This window comes from Pelobates fuscus, chromosome 9, assembly GCF_036172605.1.
Source record: "Pelobates fuscus isolate aPelFus1 chromosome 9, aPelFus1.pri, whole genome shotgun sequence".
Lineage (NCBI taxonomy): Eukaryota > Metazoa > Chordata > Amphibia > Anura > Pelobatidae > Pelobates > Pelobates fuscus.
Genome location: NC_086325.1, coordinates 166451502 through 166463227, shown reverse-complemented (window position 1 = coordinate 166463227; position 11726 = coordinate 166451502). Strand labels below are relative to the sequence as shown.

Sequence of the window (11726 nt, the reverse complement as noted above, 5' to 3'; positions counted from 1 at the left end):
AAGGTAAATTTTTACTATTTTCTTAGTTTTTCCATTTTTAAATATATATATATATTTTTTTTGTAGTAAACCTTTAAATTTTTTAACTCAAGAAGGATGAATTACTGAATTATAAAATATTCACTTTATTTTCCGCTACTTTTTGTTGTATCTTGTGTGAAAGGTTTTTTGAATCAACTCGTTTTCACATGGTATTAGTGTTGTGCCGGTGTTTAGTTTATATATTTAGTAGAAATTCCTCAGAGAGTCAGCCATCTAAAGGGATTAGCAATTGATTTACAGGACCAGCACGCTGACGACAGACTTTAAATAATATGTATATAAAACAGCTGGTTTATATAGAATTTACCTGGATATAAGAAACACAGACACACCGTCCAAATCAATAATTTTATGTGTCAAATAAATACAATTTATCCAAGTTATAGAAAAAGTAAAATGCAAACACAAACAATCTGGATTAAAACAGTGAAACGATATTCTCTGAATTTGAAGTAAATTATAAATCATGTGATCAGTGATCAGTGCAGGGTGAGAACCCACAGCAAACATGGCCCTGCATGGTCGTTTAAGGAGGTTTTATAGATGCAGGTATGTGGGGAAGAAGACCGTAAGGAAGAGTATGACCATGCAAGTGATGAAGATCCAAAGGATGCAGCCGTAATTCCGAACCATGATATTAAACCGATGGTAGCGAGGTTGACGAGGTATCATGACCAGATTCCTGGTCTGGGAAAAATGGGGTGTTGCTGGCCCAACTCCCAATAGATAAATGGTGACGATGACATTGTCCTCAGGCTCCGGTGGGTACTGAGACACTGTGTTCTGGCTAGTTGCGACATAGCCTTCACCGTACCCCTTCTTCCAGCAGAGCTTGGATCCTTCCATCCAGACTTCTTGGAGTTGACCCATCCATGGTGGGAACTGTGACACCACTTCCATATTGGGGGGCAGCTTCGGGATACTCCCTATTGGGATGGTGACAGCAGCCCGGCACATGGGACAGCAGAAGCTCTCTAGTTCCTTCTGGAAGACACAAAGCTTGGATAGACATTCCATACAGAAGGTGTGAGAACAAGGCAGCAGTAGAGGGGTCTTGAAAACATTGTCATAGGTAGAAAAACATATTGGGCACTCTGGAATATTAAACTCTTGCTCCATATCATCCCGATTCCCAACCAGATTGGCAAGGCCTTCCTTGACCATTGTGGGGTAAATGTGGGCAACCCTGTACAAAGCAGAACTTGTCAAAATCAGAAGAAATGAATGTCCAACCAGGGAGTAGGTGCGTTAAACCCTCATTCCAGCTTCCAATCAGTATAATTTTTTTTTAATAAAAACTCAAATTATTGTAGCTTTTTTTCTACCAGACGAAGAAGTAAAAATTCTGAAGCCAACTTGAATTATACCATGAGATATCGGCAGGTTTGCTCATTGGAGGCATCCTTCCATCAACAGCAGAAATTTGGGGAAAACTTTGGAAAATGTCCTAAGGGACTGGCATGTTCATCATGAAAATCAAAAGAACGCATGTAGCCCCGGGGCTACCCACAAAATGGGAATGCCTGGTAAAGTCTTCTATTTCATGCTGCGGAGTGAGTCCTGAGCGAGACGTGTGTTTCACAAGGATTCAGGATTTCATTACCTGCTCGTCCGCTCTGTGTTCACACTTTGCTTAGTAACTATATTTACTTACTGCTCGTACTGTGACACCGGATCACATTACTAACTGATAATTACATCTTCACACAGTCCCCAATGGCAACTCACAATGCCTGGAACAATAGGACAGCAAGGAACTAACAACACACGTTTAATACCAGAGCATATTATATCCTCATTATTAAAAAGAGGATAACGCTTTAAAAAAAACAACCAATTGTATTAAAACAGGTGTATCTTATTGGCAGATATACTTTTCATGTTAGGTTTTGTTTGATTTTTTAGTCGAAACCTTTGATCTAAGTGTTTCATTTCACCTGAAGTCTTGTCAAGACTGCACATATGAAACTTTAGTTGAAGAGAAATCATTTTCAGTATGCCTGTGAGGGACAGACTTTCTCTGAATTCTTTCATGCATTGTATAAATGTGTGCATACTTGTCCGGAGGGTAATACTTACACACAACGTTTGTCATGCTAACTATTTAACAAAACCCTAACACACCTATCACTGGGGGGTAGGGGGAGTGGGAGGGGGGGGGGGGGGGCTTTAGAAAATAAACGTTTTAATTATTTTTTCTTATATAATGTGGTTTATTTATTAAACAGGGACTTCAATACCAAATTATAAATGTCAGAGTAAAAATAAACGAGCTGTGACTTTGGCAGAGATATTGAAGTTACATTTGGCGATTTGTTTGTCAGTTTCCTACAATTCGGTATTTAGTAAATAAGCCCCGTGTGATGTGTTGTCTGGCCTCCCAAGTGCTTGTAAACTACATTTCCCATGATGCTCAGCTACTCTAAATGCTGACTCAGCATTGTGGGATGCATTTCACAGACAGTTGGAGTTTTGTTGTCAGGAGACACTGAGTGCGGTAATGGTTCGTACACAGTTTTGCGATTTGTTAGGGAAATTCCTGTGTGGAAATAACTAGTCTGTATATAGGAGCTGACAGGACCCAACCTCGACATGGCCGCCCCTTTCAAACTATACCAATCTCTTTTACAGAGCTCTACAGCACTAAAACTCACAGTAATGTGCAGTGTGTATGAATGCATCACAGAGCTCCACAGCAATAAAACTCACAGTAATGTGCAGTGTGAGAGTGTATAACAGAGCTCCACAGTAATAAAACTCCCAGTAATGTGCAGTGTGTATTAATGTATCACAGAGCTCCACAGCAATAAAACTCACAGTAATGTGCAGTGTGTGAGTGTATCAAAGAGCTCCACAGCAATAAAACTCACAGTAATGTGCAGTGTGTGAGTGTATCACAGAGCTCCACAGCAATAAAACTCCCAGTAATGTGCAGTGTGAGAGTATATAACAGAGCTCCGTAGCAATAAAACGAATGTAGCCCATTTGTAATGTTCAGAGGGTGTCTATGTGTCTGTAAACCTATCTGGAATTTACACCATTGAATTATACATAATTGAATTAACAGTTTTCTGCTGGGTTCAATTATCTTTTAAATGATATTAAATATTTATATTCCAGTTCAGATGAGGCACAGCCAGGGCACACAATGGTAATAAGGAGAAATAGTAACATTGTTTCATTTCTCCTCCTCTCTGTAAGCTCTCTCTATACTGACTGCCAGGTGTAAAGGGCGGAGCTTATAACAATGATTGACAGGGAGCTAAGATGGAGGTGGCTCTCTCTATACTGACTGCCAGGTGTAAAGGGCGGAGCTTATAACAATGATTGACAGGGAGCTAAGATAGAGGTGGCTCTCTCTATACTGACTGCCAGGTGTAAAGGAGCTGGGCTTATAACAATGATTGACAGGGAGCTAAGATGGAGGTGGCTGTCTCTATACTGACTGCCAGGTGTAAAGGGCGGAGCTTATAACAATGATTGACAGGGAGCTAAGATGGAGGTGGCTCTCTCTATACTGACTGCCAGGTGTAATGGGCGGAGCTTATAACAATGATTGACAGAGAGCTAAGATGGAGGTGGCTCTCTCTATACGGACTGCCAGGTGTAAAGGGTGGAGCTTATAACAATGATTGACAGGGAGCTAAGATGGAGGTGGCTGTCTCTATACTGACTGCCAGGTGTAAAGGGTGGAGCTTATAACAATGATTGACAGGAAGCTAAGATGGAGGTGGCTCTCTCTATACTGACTGCCAGGTGTAATGGGCGGAGCTTATAACAATGATTGACAGGGAGCTAAGATGGAGGTGGCTCCCTCTATACTGACTGCCAGGTGTAAAGGGCGGAGCTTATAACAATGATTGACAGGGAGCTAAGATAGAGGTGGCTCTCTCTATACTGACTGCCAGGTGTAAAGGAGCTGGGCTTATAACAATGATTGACAGGGAGCTAAGATGGAGGTGGCTGTCTCTATACTGACTGCCAGGTGTAAAGGGCGGAGCTTATAACAATGATTGACAGGGAGCTAAGATGGAGGTGGCTCTCTCTATACTGACTGCCAGGTGTAATGGGCGGAGCTTATAACAATGATTGACAGAGAGCTAAGATGGAGGTGGCTCTCTCTATACGGACTGCCAGGTGTAAAGGGTGGAGCTTATAACAATGATTGACAGGGAGCTAAGATGGAGGTGGCTGTCTCTATACTGACTGCCAGGTGTAAAGGGTGGAGCTTATAACAATGATTGACAGGAAGCTAAGATGGAGGTGGCTCTCTCTATACTGACTGCCAGGTGTAATGGGCGGAGCTTATAACAATGATTGACAGAGAGCTAAGATGGAGGTGACTCTCTCTATACTGACTGCCAGGTGTAAAGGGCGGAGCTTATAACAATGATTGGCAGGGAGCTAAGATGGAGGTGGCTCTCTCTATACTGACTGCCAGGTGTAATGGGCGGAGGTTATAACAATGATTGACAGAGAGCTAAGATGGAGGTGACTCTCTCTATACTGACTGCCAGGTGTAAAGGGTGGAGCTTATAACAATGATTGGCAGGGAGCTAAGATGGAGGTGGCTGTCTCTATACTGACTGCCAGGTGTAAAGGGCGGAGCTTATAACAATGATTGACAGGGAGCTAAGATGGAGGCGGCTCTCTCTATACTGACTGCCGGGTGTAAAGGGCGGGGCTTATAACAATGACTGACAGGGAGCTAAGATGGAGGCGGCTCTCTCTATACTGACTGCCAGGTGTAAAGGGCGGAGCTTATAACAATGACTGACAGGGAGCTAAGATGGAGGCGGCTCTCTCTATACTGACTGCCAGGTGTAAAGGGTGGAGCTTATAACAATGATTGACAGGGAGCTAAGATGGAGGCGGCTCTCTCTATACTGACTGCCAGGTGTAAAGGGCGGAGCTTATAACAATGACTGACAGGGAGCTAAGATGGAGGTGACTCTCTCTATACTGACTGCCAGGTGTAAAGGGCGGAGCTTATAACAATGATTGACAGGGAGCTAAGAGGGAGGTGGCTCTCTCTATACTGACTGCCAGGTGTAAAGGGCGGGGCTTATAACAATGACTGACAGGGAGCTAAGATGGAGGTGGGTCTCTCTATACTGACTGCCAGGTGTAAAGGGCGGAGCTTATAACAATGATTGACAGGGAGCTAAGATGGAGGTGGGTCTCTCTATACTGACTGCCAGGTGTAAAGGACGGAGCTTATAACAATGATTGACAGGGAGCTAAGATGGAGGTGGCTCTCTCTATACTGACTGCCAGGTGTAAAGGGCGGAGCTTATAACAATCATTGACAGGGAGCTAAGATGGAGGTGGCTCTCTCTATGCTGACTGCCAGGTGTAAAGGGCGGAGCTTATAACAATGATTGACAGGGAGCTAAGATGGAGGCGGCTCTCTCTATACTGACTGCCAGGTGTAAAGGGCGGAGCTTATAACAATGATTGACAGGGAGCTAAGATGGAGGCGGCTCTCTCTATACTGACTGCCAGGTGTGAAGGGCGGAGCTTATAACAATGATTGACAGGGAGCTAAGATGGAGGTGGCTCTCTCTATACTGACTGCCAGGTGTAAAGGGCGGAGCTTATAACAATGATTGACAGTGAGCTAAGATGGAGGTGGCTCTCTCTATACTGACTGCCAGGTGTAAAGGGCGGAGCTTATAACAATGATTGACAGGGAGCTAAGATGGAGATACCAAGTTACAGAATAAAGAGCTGTGGATTTTTACATTTAATTTTATTTTTAAGACTTCAGAAAAACATATTTATTAAATATACAGATAAGTATACAGAATGTTCAAATCCTGGGTAGAAGTGCCAGCTGGATGCAGTTCATTAGTTGGCCAGTAGGGGGTGCTGACAGCTCTGTGTGTATTGTTACATTATTACAATAAGTACGGTTGGTCTTGTCAATGTATAAATCGCAGAACGTTTCTAATGACCAGCAAACTCCATTGGTTGCTTTCCTTCATGGTAGTATTATTAGATAGCTCAGTCCCCCGACTCGGGATAAATTAGCCAACGCTCTCTGTTTTTATTGACATAACAAATATTTAATTATGTATCAAGATTTTACACGCAAACACATTAAGAACCGGATGTTCTGCATTCAGTTCCTTTTTATACTCTGACGATTGTTCCTTCTCCGTATCGATCCCCACTTACTTCAAGATCCTTCCAGAACCTCCATGTCATTAACTCTTAAAGGGGCACTCCACTCCTAAAGCTGTTTAGCTCCTGGAAGTGCTCTTTATTTGAAGAGGGTGCCCTTTTTTTTTTAATTTTACAAAAACTTCAGATTGCAATAGAAATTGACACTTTTATAAATTAAGCTTTTACACCCTCCTTGCGGTCAATCAGACAACCAGTCCTGTTACTTCCTGGTTTGTTTAGCTCAGTGAAGCTAAACCCAAGAGGCAGCAACTGCTCAGAGCACCTGCCTTGCAAAGACTTCTCATTGAGCTGCATTGGGAAGTCTGTGATTGGACAGCCACAGAAAGTCTGGGCGGAGTTAGAGGGGGAAGGCTTACAAAGGCTTACAGCTTTTACAAGCAGTTTTTTTTATATCCCCAATGAAAAATGAATTAGGGTATATCTACTAAATTGTTATAGTAAATTTTAAAGAAATTCTTCCATTGGAGTGTTTTTTTTTTAAGTACCTAAAACGTGTTCTATTCAGAATATGCTCTGGGATACTGGAAAATTTGGTAATTTCATCAATACAATCATTTAATCATATTTAGTAAAATGGGAAATTAATAGCTTGTAGCAAATTTCAAGATATTTTACAGAAAATCTGGTTAAAGTTGTCAGAAGTGCCCGCGTACTTTTTGACCTGATGCATTCTCTGATAGAGTCTTGATTTCATTAATTTAAACCAGAAATGATCCCATTCTGTTAGAATAACTTTTTAAATGATTTATCTACAAAAATCGCTTATTTATATTAATGGTGACTTCTGTAGCTAAGCCATCTGAACAGATTTCTTTACAAGATGTGAATCTTTTCTGATGCGGATTCAAACAAATTAAATCAATCCATCATTTGTAAAAAAAAAAAAATATATCAATCAATCTCAGTGATTCCTGATATATTGGAGATTTTCCCTATAAAAAAAGTCCATTTTCAGTTTCCAAGCGTGTTAGAGAAGGGGTGTACTAAAACGGGGTGTACTGTTTGAAATATTTACAGCTAAAAACAGCAGCCAGAAATCCCTGATCTTGTCTTGCTTATTTACTAAATAAATACAGAGACACAATGAGAAGATAAAACATAGGATTATAATCCTGATCGTATTCTCCCAATGGGCGAATGACCACATGCAAACCAGTATGGACACAAGGTATCAGAAGATGTATTGGGGTGCCCACTTACCAAATGTTGGGTTTGGACTGAATAGTTGAGCTTATCAGGGTTTTTGTTTTTTCTAACCTGACTATTTTTGACTCATTTTGCAGTTTTCTCATCTATTCCCCCAAATCCCCCTTTTTCTAAAGGTAAATAATGACAGTTTCTGACATTCACATTATACAATGTGTCCCCGCTTGGAAATTCAGCTGGGAGAGTGAAAGTTCTGCACAGAGGTTCTCCTCCGCCCTCCCCATCCCCATCCCCCTCCCCCTCCTCTTACACCTGCTCACCTGCTGCAGGTAGAACGTGCACTGTTGGGAGACAGGATTAGAGACGGCAGTCAGTCCACGGGCTGATTCAGGGGTCTCTATTCTTGTCCCCTGTTTGGAAGGAATTTGCAATTTGTCACCGCTTTGTCCCCTCTCCTATCACTGAGTCATTCCTTTCTTCCCTCCTGTGTTTGACAAGTCTTTCAGTTGCCGGTCCTGCAGTCTCAACTCCTGTCAAACGTGCTGGCTTTGTCTTGTCCTCCTGATACCCTAATTTTATGGCTTGATTTTCACCACCGAAACAGACCGTCCGGCCTTACTCCAGGAGCAGGTAAGTGACACCTTATAGAATAATCATAGAAATCGACAGAAAATATATATATATATATTTCAAGAATTCCGTCAGATTCTGTACACGAAGTACAAGGCGCCAATTAGTGTGAAAAAATTCTAACTCACAAGAACGTCTTTGGGGGGATCTGAATATAAATAAAGAGAAATGTTTAAATTCTGTTATTTGGGCGTAAAAGTTACAGTTTTAGTAAAAAAAAAATAAAACCCCGACATTATTTTGCCAAACTGTTTGAGAGTGTGAATGTGTCCAATTTCTCACCATTTCCGATTAATTGAATGACCCCCACAAGCACACCCCGAATTTAAAACTATTTGACTATCGCTCTTTTTTACTATTCCGGAAAACAATGGATTGTTTTCTATGGTTATAAAATGTCCCATTAAGCCTGACGCCAGGTTCGGTCTCTGAGCTGACACTCAACGCTGGGTCTATCGCCGACCTCTCTGCCCCTCTACTTTTAACACTACAAGCACCGAATTCTCCAGTGGGAAGGGGAAAAGCCAAAGATTTCACCACTTGGACCAGAGGCGTTGTAGGTGGCAAAAAGATAAGGGTTTCAGCCAAGGGTACATTTTACGGCCCCTTCCATATACAGTATATTGACCGAAGCCCCTTCCATATACAGTATATTGACCGAAGCCCCTTCCATATACAGTATATTGACCGAAGCCCCTTCCATATACAGTATATTGACCGAAGCCCCTTCCATATACAGTATATTGACCGAAGCCCCTTCCATATACAGTATATTGACCGAAGCCCCTTCCATATACAGTATATTGACCGAAGCCCCTTCTTTACCCTGTTGTGTCCAACCCTAAACTGTAACGGCTTCTACAAATCACATTGTGTCACCAAATCACAGCATGAATTCAGAGTATTATATAAACGACACACTCCGTATTAACCCCACATTGGACGTGGAACATATTTTACTGATACGACAAATGTGACCTTTGACCCAGATTTTCTGACGTTTATTGCACCATGTAAAGCACGAGTTCGGATAAATTGTGCTCAGTAAAGAAATGTGCATATTCATGTTGTTGTAAAGATCTCGTCCATTGACCTTAAAATGCTAACAATATAATAAACACTGGGGGTTAATGGGCAGAGGCGAAAGGAAACCTAACCTTAAAACAAAATTATACCGGGTCACATATATAGTAAAGGACTCAAACTCCCCTTATGCCTCGGCAGGCTCCATGAACTAATACATCTAGAAAAAACATACAAAGCAAAATTGTGCTTTTTAAAAAAAATTTTTTTTATTCAAAATCATTTTATTGAGAATGTTGAAGAATTCTGCATTTTTAAACAAATGTGGCTTTTAGTGCTCCAGAGCCATGAAGTGTGAGCTCACCTGCTAACTTTAGCCCAAATAACACCCACTTTTAGAACTTTGCCCAATAATTGCTCTGGATAAAAACCTCCTTTGTTCGATTATTGTATTAAAGATACAACGCAATTCACAACTTGTGCAAATACCAGTGTGGGGCGGTGCACTTTCCAAGGTTCCTCAAAGCCCATCGCATCACAAGAGTTCCGGCATTTTAATGATGGGTAAGGCGAATGAAACGCTAGGCTTTAAAATGGTAATTATTGTGCTTGGGCAAATAAAATCCATCTACCATTCTAGACACATAATCCGGTTCTTTCACTAAACGGTGAATTGCTTAGAACTGACAAACTGCACATTTTATGGCAAAAATCATAATCGCAGGAGTAAAACTAGATAGCATTCCAATGGTTAAAAATGGTTATTTCTATAATTTAACCGTTACTGTGATGTGTCTTACAGCGCACGGTTCTAGAGGAGAAAAATGGCCGACAGATCAAAAGTGGATGCAGAGTATGACTGCCCCGTGTGCTGGAATCCTTACAACAATACGTTTCGCACGCCCAAATTGTTGGAGTGCCACCATTCTTTCTGCATGGAGTGCCTGGCACACCTGAGCACTGCTGGCCAAGTCAGGAACCAGCTCCACTGCCCACTGTGCCGACACACCACCACTCTGGGCATCAACCAGCTGATTACCGACCTTCCCACCAACACACAGATTCTACGGCAAATGAAGCTCCCATTGCCAGGGCGACTTTCTTGGGCCCAGGACCCCATAAGGCGGAGCCTTTTTGTGCGTCCACCCTCTGTTTACACACTCAATGTAGGGGTGGAATCGGACTCTTCAGCTGGTACCGAGCAAACCCAGGTCCAAACACCCCTTCCCACCATACCTAGCGAGGGCACGTATCGCCAATGCTTACACAACCCACAGTTTCGCATATTTTTGTATCTGATGACGACGATGCTTGTGGTCAGTCTGCTGCTCATTTTTTCAATTTTCTGGACTCGTAAGTTCCTTTGGGGCCCAGGGTGAAATATAATCGAGCGGCTTTAATAACGGCTGCAACCATAACCACTAAATACAAACATCTACTACAAAATAACCAATCAAATTACACCAGAATGCCAAACTATATAACTATTTTTTAAAATCTAGAACTCTCTTTATGGAATACTGGTGCACCCTCCAAACATAGATGGGTTAACTTGCACAATCTTCCCATCATGGCGGAAGAAGTAGAATCTGTACAAGCACAGAGTATATAAACCGATATAGGTGGATGTCGGGAACTGGTCGCAGTCACCGTTAAGCCCAGAAGAGATCTCTTGGGAGGAAATGAAGGACTCAAGTTGGGGCACTGGTTGATAATGTGACGGGTTTGTGTCTGTTCTCAACCTCATTTAACATCACACTGTTTATGGAAGAAACTTGTCACGGTGTCCATGGGACACCGAGAATGTGTTTCTGGTTTAGCCCCTAATGATAGAACATTTTAAAAGGTTTTCTGTCCACAGGTACAAGATAAGGAGAAGATCTTAGGTAGAGTCTCCTGCAATGACTAATACTTGGAGATAGTTGGTGAAAGGCAATGAAAAACGGACTACTTGTCAACTGTCAAAACACACCGACAACTTAATTACAAACTCACAAAGGGATGGATTAGCTTGTGTTACAAGTTATAACATGAGGTGGCCAGGTGAAAATTTCACAATACAGCCTTTTAAGTAATATTAATGATGACTATTTTTAATAAGAGGAGTCGGTCACTTCATACAAAGTGCCGTATTCTGTGAGCTCTGAATGTTGGCTGTGTGGACGGATTATTGTTATATTAATGCCATATCTTTCAATGCTGCTTTGATATAAAAAAAAAAACTGTGAAAACAAAAATAAAATAAGCCCATATTGGGCACTAAAGAGTAAAGACTGTTCGGCGGAGCATTCTGTCAATTATAGTCTCACTGGGATTCCCAATGCATGGTCTGCATATCACATATAGGAATGTACAATTCACCAACAGCGATGGAACATGTGCCTTACAGTAAGAATAACAATGCAGAATTCTATGCTTAAAGCGGCTGTAGGGTCAGATTCTGTATGTAATGAAAAAGGTCTGAGTGTATTCTGAGAAAAACAGAATATTCAAGGATATACGGCAAACAGCGTCTTGATCCAATGAGCAATAGCCATGGATTTAAGGGGATTTGTTTTCACTTTTTGTTGGCACTATCAGAAATTGCTTCAATTTAGTTGTTTCACCTCGTTTTGTGTCAGCAGCAGAAAGCGAGATTTATAAAATGAACTTGATGGGCTTTGGGTCTTTTCTCTCCGATTACCATTTAACGATGT

General features: G+C 41.7%; 2 protein-coding genes across 2 annotated transcripts; one reads left to right on the top strand and one right to left on the bottom strand.

Annotated features, from left to right (window-relative positions):
- Positions 1-376: 376 nt before the first annotated feature.
- LOC134572667 (uncharacterized) lies at positions 377-1518 on the bottom strand. The gene has a single exon (XM_063431770.1). The coding sequence runs from the start codon at positions 1204-1206 to the stop codon at positions 580-582; it is 627 nt and encodes a 208-aa protein (XP_063287840.1). The 5' UTR covers positions 1207-1518; the 3' UTR covers positions 377-579.
- Positions 1519-9831: 8313 nt separating this feature from the next.
- RNF183 (ring finger protein 183) lies at positions 9832-11063 on the top strand. The gene has a single exon (XM_063431769.1). It carries the CDS (start codon positions 9855-9857, stop codon positions 10407-10409), a length of 555 nt encoding a protein of 184 aa, XP_063287839.1. The 5' UTR covers positions 9832-9854; the 3' UTR covers positions 10410-11063.
- The last annotated feature ends 663 nt before the right edge of the window (positions 11064-11726 follow it).